General features: G+C 32.0%; 7 protein-coding genes across 7 annotated transcripts, besides 6 other annotated features; 4 read left to right on the top strand and 3 right to left on the bottom strand.

Annotated features, from left to right (window-relative positions):
* Positions 1–154: 154 nt before the first annotated feature.
* On the top strand, positions 155–925 carry TVAGG3_0233500 (uncharacterized protein; the record flags this gene model as incomplete). The annotated part of the gene is made up of 1 exon (XM_001309702.1): positions 155–925. The coding sequence occupies one exon, from the start codon at positions 155–157 to the stop codon at positions 923–925; it is 771 nt and encodes a 256-aa protein (XP_001309703.1).
* Positions 926–1136: 211 nt separating this feature from the next.
* Positions 1137–1674: a mobile genetic element.
* A 203-nt stretch (positions 1675–1877) lies between these two features.
* Positions 1878–4952, bottom strand: TVAGG3_0233480 (uncharacterized protein; the record flags this gene model as incomplete). The annotated part of the gene is made up of 1 exon (XM_001309701.1): positions 1878–4952. One exon carries the CDS (start codon positions 4950–4952, stop codon positions 1878–1880), a length of 3075 nt encoding a protein of 1024 aa, XP_001309702.1.
* A 70-nt stretch (positions 4953–5022) lies between these two features.
* Positions 5023–5059: a mobile genetic element.
* Positions 5023–5059: a terminal%2Cinverted (terminal inverted repeat of Banshee-A3 transposon ID:TVAGG3_0233470).
* Positions 5060–6238: 1179 nt separating this feature from the next.
* Positions 6239–6276: a mobile genetic element.
* Positions 6239–6276: a terminal%2Cinverted (terminal inverted repeat of Banshee-A3 transposon ID:TVAGG3_0233460).
* A 286-nt stretch (positions 6277–6562) lies between these two features.
* On the bottom strand, positions 6563–8696 carry TVAGG3_0233450 (mRNA transport; the record flags this gene model as incomplete). Its single annotated transcript, XM_001309700.1, has 1 exon — positions 6578–8695. The coding sequence occupies one exon, from the start codon at positions 8693–8695 to the stop codon at positions 6578–6580; it is 2118 nt and encodes a 705-aa protein (XP_001309701.1).
* Positions 8697–9853: 1157 nt separating this feature from the next.
* On the bottom strand, positions 9854–10069 carry TVAGG3_0233440 (uncharacterized protein; the record flags this gene model as incomplete). The annotated part of the gene is made up of 1 exon (XM_001309699.1): positions 9854–10069. One exon carries the CDS (start codon positions 10067–10069, stop codon positions 9854–9856), a length of 216 nt encoding a protein of 71 aa, XP_001309700.1.
* A 363-nt stretch (positions 10070–10432) lies between these two features.
* On the top strand, positions 10433–11066 carry TVAGG3_0233430 (uncharacterized protein; the record flags this gene model as incomplete). Its single annotated transcript, XM_051227423.1, has 1 exon — positions 10433–11066. A coding segment is annotated over one exon (634 nt), but the record flags the coding sequence as incomplete, so codon positions are not given.
* An 861-nt stretch (positions 11067–11927) lies between these two features.
* Positions 11928–19668: a mobile genetic element.
* TVAGG3_0233420 (uncharacterized protein) lies at positions 12669–13192 on the top strand (the record flags this gene model as incomplete). Its single annotated transcript, XM_051227422.1, has 1 exon — positions 12669–13192. A coding segment is annotated over one exon (524 nt), but the record flags the coding sequence as incomplete, so codon positions are not given.
* On the top strand, positions 17648–18613 carry TVAGG3_0233410 (organellar and viral DNA polymerase type B; the record flags this gene model as incomplete). Its single annotated transcript, XM_001309698.1, has 1 exon — positions 17648–18613. The coding sequence occupies one exon, from the start codon at positions 17648–17650 to the stop codon at positions 18611–18613; it is 966 nt and encodes a 321-aa protein (XP_001309699.1).
* Positions 19669–19790: the final 122 nt, after the last annotated feature.

Here is a 19790-nt window from a genome sequence, read left to right as displayed (position 1 = left end):
TTTTGTTGGATCAAGAAATTCAATAGTTATTGAAACTTACATCACCGGGATTATAAAATAATTCAGATAATTATGTTAGTTATTCAGAATTTTTTGTGGTCAATTATAATTGAATTAAAACGATTGAGAATGATCTGAAAAATCATTTTAAGTGATGTTTGCAGTCTTATCTGTCCTAGCTGCATCTTATGATCACACAGATGCATTCACTAACCAGTATAATGAAATCTATGTTGTTCCTCAACAGAAATGGGAAGCGAAGAAGGGTTACAAGGTTGCCACAACTCCAGAAAACCCTAATGTTCTTGTTGAAGTCAGTAGTAAGGATATTGAAATCAACCTTCCATACTTCAGTGTTGTTACAGTTAATGGTGACAAGAACAAGATCACAGTTACAGGACCAGGTATTGTCCAAGTCAATGGTAACAATAACGTAATTAAGAATCTTTTCGACCTTACTGCACCTCTCACACACCCTTTAATTCTCATAAACGGCACATCTAATGAGGCCAAAGCAACTTACAAGGGAAAATCTTTCACACATCAGCCTATTCTAGCTTATGTCCTTACACCAACAACAGACAAGACCAAACTCCCAGATGAAAACTGGAAGGGTGATAGAGATTATTGGGTTCATGCCAAAGGCCCAGATAGTCCATCATTACGTAATGCTGATGTCTGCAACTATTTCAATATTTCCACCCTCTCATTTGTTCAAATGATGAACAATACATTAATTTATGTTATACCTTATGAGAATGAATCAATCGGCAAGTACACAGACCCAATAACTGTAGGTGTTGCTATTATGGTTTCAGTTATTGTTATTTGCATCCTTATTGTTATTTGCGTTATTGGGGTTGTTTGTGTGTATCCCAAAATTTTGTATAGAAAAGCTAGCTTCCCAGACATAGGGAATCGTTAGATAATTATCATATGAATAAATCAAAGTATGACTATATTATTTTTAATTTTTATTTCCAAAAAGGATTGTAGGAAAAAAAGTTGATGAATTTGATTGATAAAAAAAATCTAAAATAATAAAATCAAAATTACAAAATAATTATTGATAAAAAAAAGGGGGGAACTTCGTCGACAACAAAGGTATCGACCAAAATTGTTCCCATCATGCTTGACATATGATGAGAGTTCTCAGAGTGAGGCAGCTCCAATGTATATATGCGTATTGATTGGGTTGCTGTAAGACGCAGTGTTTGTGTGTATTTCGATTGGAACTGCTTTACTCTGAGATCTCTCATTAATCGATGAGAGAAATAAGAGCAAATAGCTCCAATGTATATATGTGTATTGATTGGGTTTGGTTAGCTTGACTGTCTGTGAGTAATTCGATTGGAACTGCCTCATTCTGAGATCTCTCATCTATTGATGAGAGAAATAAGAGTAAGGCAGTTCCAATGTATATATGCGTATTGATTGGGTTGCCGTAAGTTGTAGTGTTTGTGTGTAGTTCGGTTAGAGCTGCTTTGCTCTGAGAACTCTCATCGATTGATGAGAGTTCTCAGAGCAAAGCAGCTCCAATGTGTAAATTTGTATTAGTTCGTGTGTAAGAAGTTGTAGTGTTGGTGCTTAGTTTGATTATCAAGAAGCCCACGATTCTCAACTCATCAAATGAAAAGTTTATAGTGAGCTTCTTGATAATATGTTAAAGGTGATTACACAACTTTGAACTCTAAAATAAAACGTCACCAACTCCTTGCTTGATATTATTCTAATATAAGGAAAAAATAAAAAATAATAATAATAATAATAATAATTTACACAACTTTGAACTCTAAAATAAAACGTCACCAACTCCTTGCTTGATATTATTCTAATATAAGGAAAAAATAAAAAATAATAATAAAAATAATAATAATTTACACAACTTTGAACTCTAAAACAGAAAGCGGGGCGAGGTCCTCCATTGTCTTCACGTCAGTCAACTCCTTGAACATCTCTCTTCTCTTTGCGCAGACGTCGAAACACTCAAACTTTCCGACGTATCTGATACTTGCGTCGATCATTGTTGTTATCATGAATCTGAGTGTTTTCATTGTCACGACGTACTCTGAGAACTTAGAGAAAGGAGAGATTCCCTCTCTCGCTGGACTTTTCTCTGTGACTTTGTACAAACCAGATCCAACAGGAGAAACAGAAATAACTTGTTTCCTGATCTGTGGCATCACGTAGTCGTATCCTGACTCGTTAAACACCAATCTCAGTGAGAAATCATTCTCAGAATCAATGAATTTAGCAATTCCTCCTGCAATAGGAAGTGTTGCAAGGAATTTGTCGTCAATCTTCATCGGTTCACCGAGAACTTGCATGAACTGGGCCATGGCTGCACTGTTTCTGATGCTGTTTTTACCAAATTTGCGGTCATTAAGTGTAATATGACTGATTTGGACTGGAACTTTTGGTAATTTGTCTAATTTGTCGAAATTCTTGATGACTTTGTTGACTTCTGTCCTGTTTTGTTGGGCAACGACCTTAAGTTTGTTGGTAGAATCCAAAATTCCCGCGGAAAGAAGGAAATCTACAACTCTTGGTCGGAAATACGGCGTTTCCTTGCCGAATTTCTCAATAAAGCCAAAGTCATCAATAGACAACCACTTGGTGAACACTTCTACGAAGTGATCGTGTAGTTGTTTGTCACAATCTGAAAATCCGGTGATTTCGATATGGGGAATACCCAGTGGCTCCTCTTTATCTTCATCTGCGGGGTCGTATGGCTCGACATTTGATGGTTCTGGGGCTTTCAGATCGACTTTTTGGATTCTTTCTGATAAAATTGGTTTTTCTTCGGTCTTGAAGTGGTCTTCGATGAGCCAAGCGACTCTTCCGAATGGTCCGCGCACGAGGATGACAATTGGCTGTGTTCCATTCGGCATTTCCATGAAAGTTATCAATAATGAGTTGGAAATCGTGAAATAATACTTGCGGCAACCGATCATTTTGTACTTTTCGCAAATATCATTCTCTGTACCACAGATTTTGCCTTCATTACGCGTGAAATATTCGTATGACGGATAATGAATATTTGCTCTAGCGTAGATTGTCGAAAGGAGGCCTTTGATAAGTCGCTTGTTCTTCAGTGGTACTTTCTTGTCGTTGTCAATCAGCTTTTGGACAAAAGCAGCGTACTCAAAAATCGAATTTACGTTTTCTTTGACATTTAAGACGTCATTGCAGTATTCGATGAGAGAGTATATCATGACGAGTGCAGCTGCGATGGTCATGTCCGAGTTTTGGAGCTTTCTGAGATCGGACGATGTAACTGCGGTCAAAATGAGCGGAAGGAGGTGTAATTGGTTGAACATATCGATGTAGGATTGGTTGTAGCGGGTAACAGTACCAACTAATGTAATAAGTGTCGAATAAAATGGAATCGAATCATCTGTAGATGCTTTACGAATATTTGGTAGTGAAAACGCTTCTGCAATTTTTGCGAAGATGTTTATGTTCTCGAATTTCGATGCGTAAGTAAGTAATGCGACTTTATTCTGATCATGAGGAGTTTCGTTGTATAATTTATGAAATGCGTTGGCAATCATTGATAAGTCGTTGTTGGACCTCGAATATATCTCTGAAGCTGAGATAAACATTCCGGTAGCGCAATGATATAATAATCCTGGGTCAAATCTCTTTGTTTGCTTGAGATCGAGTTTAGGAATGAACATAAGAACAGATTCGGCCATGAACGGATGGAAATCGCTCCATTTTCCGAAAACATTTGCTCCATTTATCAAAAATGAGGCAACGAGCTGTGGTCTTCCGATCTTTGCGAAGCTAAGAGCCAATTGGAGTATCTTTAGCCTTGTTTCTTCGTTCTGCTGGAACTGTAAGTTCGATGCAACTAATAATAATGTTCCGAGCATCGTTGAGAGTCCGTAATCGAATTCTGCGTTTAGTTTGAGATCGATATGAGTGATGGCCGGTCCGAACATCTGTAAAAATGTCTTGGCAGGGAATCTTGGGATATAAAACGGAGAAGTATGCTTTGCGTAGTTCGTATACCCGTTCAAAATGTTGAGAATAATCTGTTGGAAGTTGTCGAGGTTGTCAGGAGTCTTCATTGTCATGTCATGATCGATACAATATAAGAAATGATGATAAATGAAGTTAAGAGTCTTGGAATCAATGGATTTGCCACCTGTATAAATTCCTCCTTCAATAAATTCGTCCGTTTCGAACTTTAAGACCCTTGAAAAAACAATTTTTGTCAATTTTTGAACGAAAACACCCCAAACTTTGATAAAATCGAGGTTGATTGACCACTTGAAGCAGTACTCGTTAAATAATTTCCAGAAATCTGGTTTAACAATGCCAGATGTCAAACAAACGTTGAAATACACAGTAATTGCTTTCTGACGGAGTTGAACTTGCTTCTCGTCAACCAATAAATTGCGGTAGTTAAAGAATATAATCGAATTAGCAATAGCAAGTGTACATTTAAATAAAACTTCCCATGTTTCAACTTCGAATAATTTTCCAGCTGTTTCGGCGAAATTATCATATTCATCGAGAATTGCCATGATTATGTCGAAAAACTTTGTTTCGAAAATATCTTTTGAAATTGCGGCTCTAAATTGAAATGGCTGCGTCATATGCTTAAACATGCGACGGAAAAACTTATTCTGTCTCTTAACATCTCCAAATATCTCAGGACGTGAGAACCAGTTATGATAAATATTTTTTGCCGTTTCAATATGAGTATATTCTTGAATTTCTAATCCGAATGCTACTGCGAGGAACTCCATAATAAATTTTACTCTCTTTTTGCGTGTTAAATCGAGTGTCTCTTGTCTTTTCTTGAAATCAGATAAAAAAACTTTTGTTCCTGCCTCAGCAACATCCTGAGGAACCGTTGTGAGAGAATAACAGTCTTTATCCTCGGATAGTAAATCAGATTCCTTCAAAAATTTAAGCATTAAAATTGGTGGTGTATCCATCTGATTTGAAGGTCTTCGATTTTTTTTGTAAAGCTTTTTGAACGGGGTTTGAGAAATGGAATGGGAACTGTAATAAACAGAAATTCATCAAAAGTGACAGCTCTCAATTTTTTGACATTTGTAAATTCTAAATTGAATGAGAAAAATGAAATAATACTAAGCATAATACAATATTCTAGATTTAATTATAATTAGGAAAAAGTTAGTTTTGAGAGTACTTTTCATAGGCATATAGAATGAAATCTTCTGAAAAATAATATCACATAAACTCATATTATTTTCTAATATATAACTATTTTATATAAAAATCAAATTCAATGATCTTAAAAGCGAAGGATAAACCTCAAAATTTACGAATATAATGAGTGGGAATATAATGCTTATCTATCATAAAACCATATGAAATATCAATTTTTTGCTTTACGCCTAATTTTTGACGACAATTAGCAAAAAATGTTAAATGTTAACACTCAGTCCATTTGAATATGAAAAATAAAATTGACTTTGATTAAATGTTTTTATTTATCATGCAATTCTTCTTGCGACCAAAGATTTGAATAAAAGTTCAAAAAATAAGATAGCTTAAAAAATAATATACGGTAGTGTTTACTAATAGATGAATAGTATATAAATTCTATTAAAATGGATTTGATCCAAAAAAATATAAAACCAAAAATAATTGTTATAATTTAAATGAAGAAGTAATTTAAAACGATTTTATTTATGATCAAATTTTATATATTTTTTTGGATCAAATCCATTTTAATAGAATTTATATACTATTCATCTATTAGTAAACACTACCGTATATTATTTTTTAAGCTATCTTATTTTTTGAACTTTTATTCAAATCTTTGGTCGCAAGAAGAATTGCATGATAAATAAAAACATTTAATCAAAGTCAATTTTATTTTTCATATTCAAATGGACTGAGTGTTAACATTTAACATTTTTTGCTAATTGTCGTCAAAAATTAGGCGTAAAGCAAAAATTGATATTTCATATGGTTTTATGATAGATAAGCATTATATTCCCACTCATTATATTCGTAAATTTTGAGGTTTATCCTTCGCTTTTAAATCATTGAATTTGATTTTTATTATAAAAATAGTTATATATTAGAAAATAATATGAGTTTATGTGATAATTTTTTCAGAAGATTTTGTGTTCTTCTTCAAAATTTTATTTTTTTATTAAAAAGAATCTTTACAAAATATACATTTACTTTAATTAATATTTAAAAACGTGCTCTATCAAAAGTTCCAAAAATTCAATATTTTAGCTTTTCTGAGGTGTCACTTTTGATGAATTTCTGTTTACAACAGAACCATATAAACAAATAGCTTATTAAATCGAAATATTAGAAAAATAGCAAATCTATTCAATAAACGTTTTTTGCTGGAAATTGAGGTCATGAATAAAAAAATTGAGGTGAATTTTTTTCTAATAATATTGATATTTAGATCTTTAAAAACATTTTTTATATAAAAAATCTTCCCGAAACAAAAATTGAGAACTTTTACAAATTGTAAACTTTATAAAAAAATTATTAAAAATTAATTTAACAACAAACAATCTAGTTTTTATCTAATATACAAAAAAAATAATAAAACAAAAATAATGAATTAATACAATCCTTCGCAAAATTCAGCGAGAAGCATATCCATACTACTTTCACCATTTCCGTCAACAACTGTACTCTTCGTAATTTCCGAAGAAAGATTCATGCAGAATTGTTCAGCATCAAATTTGGAATCAATCGGAACAATAAAAGGAGGAATTCCGAAATTGGTGTATTCGGGTGAAGAGAACTTAAGAGCGTTTGTGAAGTTCCAAAGATCGTTCCTAGATATCAATTTGTGGTCGTAAGGAACAAGATATTTTCTGAAACTGTTTGAAAGAAGGGCATCTGCAAATACGCGCTTAAATGCATCATACTGGAAGTCCCTATACTTAAATCCTTCATTGATTAATACAGACGATAGATCTAAAGGAACAATTTCTTTAATTGCAAGAGAAATCGCTTTTCTAAGGCAACTATCGAATGTAAAGTATGGTGAAGGTGTTTCATTGCAGTTAAATCTTATTATTGGAGTGTTTTCGTTGTCAATAACTGCATTAGATTCGCAAATTAAATGAGATCCAAGTTCAAAGTCCGTAAAGATGAAGTCTTGACGGACAATGAGTAAATATATGGTCGATTTACCTATATTTATGTGGTCACAGAATATGATTGTCCCATCAGTTCTGAATCTTTCTATGGCAAATAGAGATGATGGAGAATTATCACCGGCAGAGACACCAACTGTAGCGAAACAATTCTCTGGAATATCTTTGGGAATAATACTTTCTATGGAAAGTGCTGCTGGAATGATTTTTGTCCTCTTAAATTCTAATACTGTATTTGCGAATGGGTTTAGTGGGACACTAGATATCTCTGGCGGTGTAATGATCCTTGGAGTTGCAATTACTGGCTTTTCAGGCTCTACTTTTAGAGGTGCAGGTTGAATTGGAATTTTTGGTTCTTCTGGTAAAGTTTTTTCACTTTCTGGTTCTTGAGCTTCTGTTTCTTCTTCATTAGAGCTTGTTTCCTGTGATTCATTAGTTTCTTCCGTTGATTCTTGTGATGATTTTTCTTCTGACTCTTGAACTTCAGGAGAAGATGGAACTTGAGTTTCAGCAGCATTAGCAAATGTATCAGGTTTCATGTAAATCGGTGGAGGATTACCAGAAGACGAAATCGTGAAAATATCAACGAAATTAATTCCTTGAACGACCAAATTTATCTTTTTTGGTATAATTGCCTTGACATCTTTAATAATATTTGGCAGTGAATCTTTCTTAAATCGAATTCCTGCGTCAATTGTTTCGAAATTCATGTATGGAGCCCATTTCTCGAATTGCGAGGGCGTCATGAACATCTGTGTAGTAAAGAATTCAGGACGCATTGGTAGATATTTGAAAGAAGCTCGAAATGAATAAAGAGATTCTGTCCAAAGGTCTTTTGCACTTGCAATTGCAGCACACATAATGTGGAGGGGTGCTGATAATGCTTTCGCTACGTATTTGTGGATATTCTGCATATTGTAAGCAGATCTCAAATCTAAAACGAATTTCATCGCTGCAGACTCAAGAACGTAGTTAGAAAGTACTGTAAGCTTCGTAGTGAATAAATTCGTGGTAATATACAAAAGTATGTGAGCTGCTCTGAATTCTGCCTCATTTTGAGGATGTTTTCCTGTTTGTTTGAAATATAAGTCGTATTGTTCGTCTAATGATATGAGTGTTTGAGAAATTTGCTCGAAGTTTTGGAAGGGATCGAATTCTGGCTCTTCTTGGAACTTTACTGCACAAAAAATGAAAAATATTGCAATTTTTTCTAATATATCGATAATTTCAATGCCTTTCAAGTTCTGGAATGTAATATCTTGTCTAATAGCTCTGAAACGGTCGCGTACGAATATAGCCATGTTCCATTCCGTTGCGCCCTCTTTTAAGCCAGTTAACTTGCCAATTACGACATCAATGATGTGATCTAGAGTTTTCTTTAGTACAGGCAACGGCCTGATATCAGATTGATCGAAGCTTTTGCCCGCATCACTACGATGAAATTTTTTAATTGCGAATTCTGGACTATATTTAAGAGTTACTGGGTTAATTTCGAACCATTCGTTTCTGCGTTCATTAAGCTCTGATGCTGGACACATTGACATACATGTTCCAACATGAGATTTTGAACTCATTTGGAAAGCGCTTTTTAGTTGTCACTTTTCTTAAATCGAGAAAAATTATTTTTTCACTAAACTGTAAAAATATAGTATCAATAGCATGTCTGTTTTAAATATGTGCTTATTTTCCAAATTTGACTAAATCTTTTGAATTTGGAAGCTAAATTAGAAGGAAGTGCCTCACAAACAGCTGCAATGCAACACAAAATAGAATCATAGAAGTCAAAATTAGAACAAGAACAACAAAAGAATGCAGATGAAATAGTAGTAGGATAGGATGGGTTGTGTGACTTTTTTTGTTACATCTATATATAGACGATGCATTAAAATATATTTATTTATAAATCATTAAAAAATTAACATTAATTTTAAAATAATTATTTTCATGAATGAAAGATTCACTACCATAATGAAATAAAAAATAAAAAAATAAACTTTAAAAAGAATTTGATGAGTTCAACATTGAACTTTAAGAAATAAATGATTATTTGAATTTATGAAATCAATTATTTGATTCATTCTTTCTTCAATCTCTTCTATTCTTTTTGTTAAATCATCTATTTTCATTAATGAGGTGATTCTTGATTGAGGAATAGATTTCAAACTAATCACCCCTTTTATTTTTGAAATTTTGAATCCATCAACTTTAAACATTTTATTCAATTTGCACGTTGTCAATTCTTCAAATAATTTTTTATTGTTAGCATAATAGTCATTAAATTCTTCAACAGATGAAAAAAATTTTATTTCAGTAATTGGTTTAACAACGTTTATTTTTTGTTGAACATTTTCACTTTCATTTATTTCTTCCTCCTCTGTTTCATTTATTTTTAAAATCGGTTTCATTTATCATTAAATAAAAATTAGAATATAAGTGATGAAATATATTTTTTAATTAATATTAAATCAGAAATGGCGGCAGGATTCTTTAAAAAATTATGGGATGGAATTAAGAAAGCTGCGGGTTAGGTTTATAAAAAGATTATTAAACCCGTTGCAAACTTTTTGGCACCAGTAGCGAAAACGGCAGGAACTATCATAGGTGGAGTATTAGGTACTAAAGCAGGTAATCCGGCGATGGGAGCACAAGCAGGTAACGCAATTGGTGGAATTGCTGAAGGAATACTTAATAAAATAGGAGGTAGATAGTGGAAAAATAAATAAATATTATTTTTATCTTAGTATCGGTTGAAGTCTTTGATAAACTTTTTCTCCTTTATTTAAAACTTCTCTTATTGGGGTAGCTTTTGGTGTTATTGATTCAGCAATGTCACTAATTGCTTCTTTATTCTTAAATATCCAATTTGCTCCCTTCTTCAATGTTTCCCAAACTTTACTCGCTCCTCTTTTTACTTTATCCCACAGTTTCTTAAATATACCTGCAGCCATAGTTGATTATTTCATTAAAATTAAAAATTCATTTTCATCTTTTAATTTTGATTTTTTATTTATTAATAAATGACGACTAACTATTTAGTGCCAAACACTAAACCGATTAATGGAAATGTGTTTCATTCATTCGAAAAGATAAATGAAATATTCGCAAAGAATGACGATAGAAGATATTATAGAGAACTTGAAAGTTCATGCTATGACTCTGATGCTCCATATTTTGATGATAAACAAACTCATTTAAGAATTACAAATCCGGCTCATGATGTGAACCAATTAGGTGACACATATATTAAACGCAAAGTTAAAGCAACTCTAGTTTCAAATAAAGCTTTCACATGCGATGCCGCTTTTAAATGCATGCGTTTATTCGTTGGTTACAAATCATCAAATCAAAGCTTTAAACAATTAGAAGTAGAAACTGAAAGAGGTGATGCCGGTTATCTTCAAATGGATTGCGCCCGTGAATCTTTCGCATTTGCAACATATAAACCAAAATCAGAAAGGAAAGTTAAAAAGTTTGTTCATTCGTTATATAATAATGTTCAAAAATATGATAACTCAGTATGTGGTAAATATATTGACCCTTCAGAAGTTTTCAAGAAAGCAAATGAAGAAGTTGATGTCACTTTTGATATGATTATTCCGGTAAATGATTTGTTAGCATTTCAGGCGTTCGATGATTATCCTAAATCATTTGGTGAAATCATTCTTAAATATTATGTTTTCAGGGATACTTTAGTATTTTGTCAGGTTGACCCGTTAAGAGTTGCTGATTTACAAAATTACGTTTATGAAAAGATAACTGATGAAAATTATGAAAAGATTATGAATCATGTTTATAAATATGATCGCAAATTCCAACAAATCGGACTTCCTGCCAAATTAATTACAAGCTTAGCCGCTACATCTGCTGACGCAACAGTTGATAACGTTATTATTTCATGCACAAAGATGGAAGTTTTAGAGGATAAATGCATTACACCAGGATACGGTTTAATTGAAGAATCAGTTAAAGCAATACCACGTTTATTCAGTAAGGAAGATCCATTCATGATTCCAGCTCAACATATTGACGTTCGTTCACTAAATGGAGGTTGCATCACTCCTGAAGGTATCAGCTCAGATTTCTCATACGCTCTTCATAATGTTACAGATGTTGTGTTAACATTTCCGAAGAATGCAATGCAAAGAACAGTTTTAGAAAATCCAATGCTTCGAGGTTTCAGGTCACTATAGATTCCAGAAACTTCCCCGATCAAGCGATGACCACAGTGGTGACATATTCTTTACACGTATGCTTCAAGCTTCTGATTTAGATGGAGTGAATGAATGCACAGAAGAATACGAGGACTCATTAACTAGACCACTGAATGATGATAATGGCACGCCATTAGTTAGAACATGGAAAGACCAAACTTCATTCTTATGCACTATTCCAGTTCAACGTGATGGAGCGGGTATATTCTTTGATGGATTAGAAACTTTCAACTCACAAGTTACAGTACAAGTGAAAGCTTATCCAATCATTCAGGGTGAAAATGACACTTACTGTTCAAAGGTGACAAATCCTCCTCAGGTTTGGTTTACTAGGACTACGTATTGGACATGGACACCGGATGAAGGTTTGAAATATCATCCAACAGGTACACCACCACAGTATAGAAGTTCATATGATGAAATATTGATGAATAGAAATGTTTAAAATTATAAATTTATTTTTGATTAAATAGATTTAAATTCATCCACCCCTTATGAAGAATTAGCAGGAGTATATAATACATACGTAGATGATATGATTAATGAAGCATTGAGTGATAATAGAAATGCTCTATCTAAGGAAAAATTAATGAAAATTCCATATTCTGAATGTTACTTAAATTCAATCACTGCAGCAATTGGTAAACAAAATAAAGGTAAAACATTAACGATATTAAAACAAATTATCATTATTGCTAACACTTCCCCCTATTCACATGTGTTAATTTATATCAACCGTTCAGGTTCACCTTCAGATGATACATTTGAATCTTTAAAGCATTTAATCAAAATTCCAATTATTTATTTATCACAAGAAGAAGCAGAAGATTTTTAAAAAACTTTTTAATGTATAAAGAATTATATAATACAATCAAGAAGCAAGGATTAGAGGATAAAATTATTGATAAACAACGGGATGAATTATTTGAAACACTTTCTATTTCAAATTTTGATAGAGAATTTTTGCATTCACTCATTTTTCTAGATGATGCAGTGAAATCAAAACTAATAACAAATGAGAAATCATATTTTAATCAGTTATTAACTCAATGTCGACACATTCAGTGTTCATTCTTTATGGCTGTTCAATACTTCAAAGCATTAAGCACAAACATTAAATCAAATCTATCAACACTTTTCATTTTCAGTGGGTTTAGTCGTCAACAGTTGAACGTTATGCTTTATCAAGTGAATTTACCAATGAGCATTAATGAACTTTACACACAATATCAGCAATTAGGTGAACATGGAAAAATAATAGTTGATTTAAATAAAGGAAGTGTTAAATTTGATTAACTTTTTATAATTAATTTTTATTTTTTATTTATAATTAAACATGACTGAAATAGCAAATCTTCTACAGGTTCCATTAAAACAAGGAACAAACAAAAAGGGTGCATATAATAGAACTATGAAAGTTCCTGATGGAATGAAAGAATTAGTTCATATTGTTGCTGGTCTTCAAAAAGATGTTAAACAAATGAGAAACGTTTTAACATTACCAGAAGCTCAAGCATATGCCAAACGTCATGGTCCAAATTGGGAAGCACACGAAGCAGACATTACGGGTCCAAATGGAAAACCTGATGGTATAAATGAAGTTTTCGTTACTGATGGTCAAGGTAATATTAAAGTCATAAATGGTTATAAATTAACTATAACTGATTATCCTAAACGTAAAGCATATAATGAACGTTATCCTATGCAATTTGATGAAAATGGAAAAGCTGTTAAACAATACATTGGAGAAGGTGAAAATGGTCCAATTAATTCATACCGTCATAATCCATATTCTTATTTCAATGAAGAATTAAATGCTATTGAAGAGGGACCGGATGGATTACCACGATATTCTAACCAGTTTGATGGTCAATATGCAAATATTAGACCTGAAATTTCAGCTAAGAAATTCTTTAAAGTTGCTTTATTCGATCCAGTTTTCGCAAATGTTAAAGATGAACTTAAACAGCAATTCCAACCAATTATAGTAGCAAGAATTGCATCAGGTGCTTTATCTCAAGCATTCAAAGATTTAATTAAGAAACCATTATATCAGCAACGGGTTTAACTTATGATTTAGTTAAGGAATCAGATAAAAGAAAATTTGAGAAATCAGATGATTATAAGAATGCAATTAATGAATATATTCGGTCTATTAATTACAATGAAACAGCTAAAAATCAACTTCATGAACAAATACAGGGAATAATAGATTCAAAAGTTCCAGCAAAATAAAAGTTTAAATATATTTTTTTATTCGAATATAAATGAGAAGACGTTTCACTAGTCAAAAGAACACTAACGCAAAAGCAGAGATTACGGTTGGTTATAACGTAAATGATGATAAATCACGAATTATTCAAAATGTTAAAGTTAATGTTAGCCCGAATTAACAAGGTCAGCAACTCAACCAAATTTATTAACTCGTGACTTACCGAAAAGGAGGAGGAGCAAAATAAAGAAGATGGAGACCCAATCATTTTATCTGAACCCGGTAAAGAACCTGTTGAAATTCCCACTTATCCAACATACCCCACCTCTTTCATCAAACATCGAGAACCCATATAAAATAGACATTAATTCTGAATTAATGAAAATTTACCGTGATATAATAATTAATAATTATGATTCAATAATAAATTTAATTGACCAATCCGGTTTAATTATTTTACCTTATGAATCATTAATTCACATTATCGCCATTCTTTGTGATGTTCAAGATTCAGACGTTAAGATTCAATTTTTCATAGATGATGAGGTTTCATGCTGCGGAACAGTTGCAAAAATAAATCCTATAAAGGATATTAGCACAATTAAGATATCAAAGAACGGAACAACAACTGAACTTCATTTAACATATAATGATATTTATAATAAAATAGTTGATGAATATAAAATATCACTTGAAAAATTCTTTGTTAAGGCTATTTAATATTCAAGCATTAACATTATCGAATAATAATCCTTTGAATCATAATCAATAATAATTGACCTTTCACCAGTTTCTATCGTTTGTTTTATTTCTTTTTGTTCCCCACTATCCGGATCGGTCATTGTAATTGTTTTTGTTATAGTATCAGCTTTATCTTTAACTTCAATCTTTTTTCCATCGGGATATTTAAACCAAAATTCCAAAAATTCGATATTGTCAATCTGTTCATATTTTAATCTATCAATTACATTTTTAATACCATCTGAAAATCTTATGAAATGGTCATTATATGGGTTTGATTGAACTAAATTTGAATGAAGTGAAATATAACCTGTTGATGAATATGACATTGACTCATATTTTCTGAAAACACTAAAATTTATAACATGAATGAATTTCTTATTCGTTGAATTTATGAATTCTTGAGGTAATCTTATTTCTAGTTTTATTTATCACGGAAAATAACGCTTTACCATATTTTTAATCGTAATAAAAATGTCAATTATCAATATTATTTCGAATAATACTGTGAATTAAATTTAACAGTTAGCGGAATTTATAATGTTACTCTCGTTTCTGTGAGTGGTAAATTTAATCCCATTCTTTTAGACCCTTCAGATTATATATCATTTATTAAAGATGACCATGAAAAAACGTATGATATGTATATAAATAATGTGATACGAAATGGGATATTAACATGATTTTAAGTTATTTAAATGAATCATTTATCGTATGGTATGAAGAAAATTTTAAATCAAAACCTGATAAACTTTTTGAACTTGATGAAATAAATAACCTTATTAAATTTCCGCTGAAAATTAAATTTTGTACTCCTCATCTTCGTTCATTGTTGGGGATATTAAATTTTGAAAAAGATGTTGGGGATGTTTTGTATTCTGACACTGGTTCCAATTTCATTTTAATCAAATGTGATAAAGTTAATACCCCAATGAGATTTTCACATCAAACATTAGACCCTAACTCTTACCCATCAATACAAAACATTTTATCCATCAACTTAAACACATTTTCTTTATCATATCCGTTTCAATTATCCGGGAATTCATTTATTCTTCATTCAAAAGATTTATCAAATATTAAATTTAGAATAACTGACCTATTTGATTGTGATTTAGAATTTATGAATGAAATATTATGGCAATTTCAAATAGAAAAAATAGCTGATGAGATAACGGATTAAATATTTATTTTTAAATCATAATAAATGATTAAACAACAGCAACCACAGCAACTTAAGGCGCAAAACACCCAGGTCCTTCAGACCATTACATACGCCATATATGCATATAATTCAAAGACGGCAGAACAAACGCAAAGGTTGAAATATGGAGATTTGGAGATAGTATTGAAAAATGAACATTTCGAATTCGTTTGCAAAGGTGGTGCAGTGATATCAAATATAAAAGAAATTTATTTATAAAAGAAAAATAAAGGAATAACGGATGATATAACATCAATTCCACAGAAGAACAGAGATATTTACGCATTAAATGCATTTCCTAAAGTTTTTGAAGATTGGAAGATTTAATTTAATGAGGAATTCATAGAAGGTTTCTAAATGACATAATGAAGAGGGCGGATAAGGAATATGTGGATAGTGAGTTAAATAAGAAGGCAAATTTGGTTTATGTTGATGAAAAAGATAATGAAATTAAAGAAAGGTTGAATGGTATCATGAATGGACATTTGAGACTTTTAAGTTAAAGCTGATACAGAATGGGTTTCAGGATGTTTAGACCTTAAAACAGATAAAACTTATGTTGATGAAAATTATGCAAAGAAGTCGGAAGTAAATGATGTGATTACAAGCATGAAAATGAAATACTTCAAACATTATATCCTGTTGGTTCTATTATACGTCAATGAACTCAACAAATCCAGCAAGTGTTTTAGGTTTTGGTACGTGGAAGCAGATTGTAGATAATTTTATACTGTGCTAGATATTCAAAGCAAACAGGAGGTTCGAAGAAAATTAAAGAAGCAAACCTTCCACCACACACTCATACAGGAACTACAAACACAACAGGTAATCATTCACATTCAATAACAAAAAGAGGTTATATAAATCTTGCAGCGGGTTCGGATAGATGGGGAATGAATAGATATGATATCACAACTGACCCAGTAGATTCAAGCACAGGTATTTTCTGTGGAACCGCAGGTAATCATTCACACACTTTCACAACAAATCCAACAGGCTCGGGTAAAGATTACATGGCACCATTTGTGACTGTATTCGCATGGTACCGCGTTCATTGAATGTGCTTGAGCCCAGACTTTTGGGTCAAGGCTTACCGAATGAACTAAATATATTTTATGTCTGTAATTAATTAGGTAATGAAGTAATGGATGAACTGCAGAAATAAATGTTTACGTTAATGGTTTCAGGTTATTCAATAATTAATTATTTTTGAAGAACTGAAGGTGTCACTATGTCACCATGTGTCACTCGGTTAATTAACTTCTCTGAAAAAATGAGACAACATGACATTTTGACAACAACACAGGAAATAAATGTTTACGTTTATGTTTACGTTAATGGTTTCATCGTAAATGATTTGTCAAGACTTATGAAGGAGGCGTTGAAGATGTTATACCATCTAAGAACTTGAGAGAGTCGAAGCCAACACATCTGGGACCATTAGAGCGGGAGTACTGGAAAGATAAAAATATGCCAGAAAGAATAAGAAAATTCTTCTAAACTTTTTCATTAGATGTAAATCAGACATGAACGAGAACAGTCATGATATCATTAATGGTACCATTTATTTACACCAAAAAATAATGTTTATGTTAGCATGTTAGATCTAACACGTTTTCTAACCACTTTTCTAACCTCATTTCTACCCTCAAGATTTACAAACGTTTAACGTGATATACGTTATGAATTTTCATGAATTTTATATATTAATGTTTTCGTTAAGCCACTTTGTGCCGTCAGTCAGTCAGTCAGTTTAGGAAAGACTTTAGAAAGTTGTTGGAAAATAAGTCCTGGGAAGAGTATTATAAGGCATTTTGTGAAGAATATAGCAACCGTCTGAATTCCGACGGATGTTTTTTTATACAAAATTCATGCAGGAAATTCTTGAGTTTTGGTTGAAAGAATACGGTCGAGCCACTTTTGGCTCCACCTCAAAACAAGCATTTTATGAGCTTACTAAGGGCGTTATAAATGAATTCAAAGGTATTTACATACATCCTGACCTCGTTCATTTTGTTGCTGAATTCAGCAAAAATAATGTTTAGGGTAGATGGTTAGATCTAACCTCATTTCTACCCTCATGAATTTTCATGAATTTCCTTAAGACAGAAGAAATAAAGTTAGTTTTATTTTTATTTTTTTATTTTGTATAAAAGATATGATTTCAACAATCGGCACAACAACAATTCAAGCCACGAACGGCGGGACTCTGTCCACAACTACGGCACCAAATTCATTAATCATGAATCCTACGTCAATGTTGGTAGAGATGAAAAACTTCATTCCTTCTTCATATACTTTTGAAACAGAAATACAAAGAATTAAGCAAGAACTTTTAACAAGTAATTTAGACTGTAGTGCGAAAGATGAAACAAATGGAGAGGAGCTATATGAAATGCAAGATATCATAGACCATTTGCCTAAATTACCGGAAGTTCAGCAACAAAAACTAACTATTCCTGAATTCTATGAAATTGAAGTTAAAGTTACTGATTCAGTAGAAATAAAGAAGTTCATACGTAAAGTAAATTATGAATTCCTTGGTTTTCATTGCAACCATAAAGTTATGAACAAAGATTGCGACATGGTTTATAAAAACATTTCTGACATATATAAATCTGAGGAGTTTAAGACTTACGACAACTTTGTTTCATTAGTTGCTGAATGTGTATGGCAGATAAGAGATAAAGACAGAAGAGGCAAAGTATGGAACGAACAAATAAAACCAACAACTTTTGAGTTAAAGAAAGCCATTGATGCTTTAGTTATTTTAGCTGGTAATGTTTCAATGTATAACGCAAAAATGAATCCGCAATGTTCAAAATGTAAAGCAGCAATGAGGAAATATAACTACTCACTAAAAGAGATAGAAAGAATGAGAAACGATTACGCAGACTTAAAGAAAGAAGTAGAGAAACCAGCAGAAGATAAAATGGACATGTTGACATTTCTTAATAAAAACTATTCAACAGCTGATGATTTCCTTTTATCTGATGTCAAGAAGAAGTATAAAGAAACTTTCGACATTGTTAAAATTTTTGATATATTAACTGAAGAAATAGAAGCTACAAAAATATTTAAAATTTCACGAATTCATAACGTATATCACGTTAAACGTTTGTAAATCTTGAGGGTAGAAATGAGGTTAGATCTAACCATCTACCCTAAACATTATTTTTGTCTGAAAAATGACCAAATTTCATGAATTTCATTAGTTAGAAAAATAACGCTAATTTTTTCTAAGAAAATTTTTTATTTTGTATGTAAAGACCGTAATGTCAAACATTGAGTTTGAAACAGTTAGAAAGATTGACAATGACACCAAAGTGGTTAGAATAGGTGATTTAAACGTAAGATACTCAAAGAAATACAACAAATATTCTTTGTCAGACATTATAACACCATCTGGAAAGAAAACAAAGGACTGGGTTAGAATTGCTTCTACTCAGAAAATTTTGACAAGAAATCCTGAGCTTATGATATCAGTAGCATTTCATGGAACAAGAGCATATCTTATAGACAAAAGTCTTATACCAATAGTTTTGTTATGGTTAGACCCAGTTGTTGGATATAACTTCATAACTTATGGTTCATTCGACTCTGAACGTTGCAGTGAAGGCTTACTTTACATCGTTCAGAAACCGAAGGACTTCAATACAAAGAGATATAAGATAGGAAGAACATATAATATAACTCAAAGATATGACAGTACAGTCAATAGAGTCAAGGTTGTGTTCGTTAATGATATGAGAGCTGCTGAAACAGAACTGCTTGAAGTTTTTGAGAAAATGTATGGTGCTCCCATGAAAGGTAAAGAAACGTTTGAAGTAGATGAGATAGATAAAGCTATAAAATTATTTGACGAAGTTGCTGAAAAATACATGTAAAGCGTTTATTTTTGGTCTTTTGTGAAAGTCAGAAAATAAAGTTAGTTTTAAAATTATTTTTATTTTGTATGAAATGACAGTAATGTCAACATCAGAGAACACAACAACTGCTATCGTTCATGAAGCCATAAATGAAGAATACGAGTACATACAGTATAACAAACAATTGAGACTCATTCGTTCGGTCAAAGATGACATGTACCAAATGCAAAGTATAATGAATGCTCTTCGTTCTACAAAGCAAGCATATCATTGGTTTGAAAACCAACAGACAAAAGAACTTTTAGAAGAATTTCCTCATATGATTGCTTCCCTCGGAAAACCGAGAGAAGAGATTCCGTATGAAAATCGCAAGAGGGTAGAAATGAGGTTAGAAATGAGGTTAGATCTACCCTTCTACCCTAAAATATATTT

Source organism: Trichomonas vaginalis, chromosome IV, assembly GCF_026262505.1.
Source record: "Trichomonas vaginalis G3 chromosome IV, whole genome shotgun sequence".
Classification (NCBI taxonomy): domain Eukaryota; phylum Parabasalia; order Trichomonadida; family Trichomonadidae; genus Trichomonas; species Trichomonas vaginalis.
The sequence above is the reverse complement of the archived record's forward strand: the minus strand, read 5'-3'. Positions and strand labels throughout refer to the sequence as shown.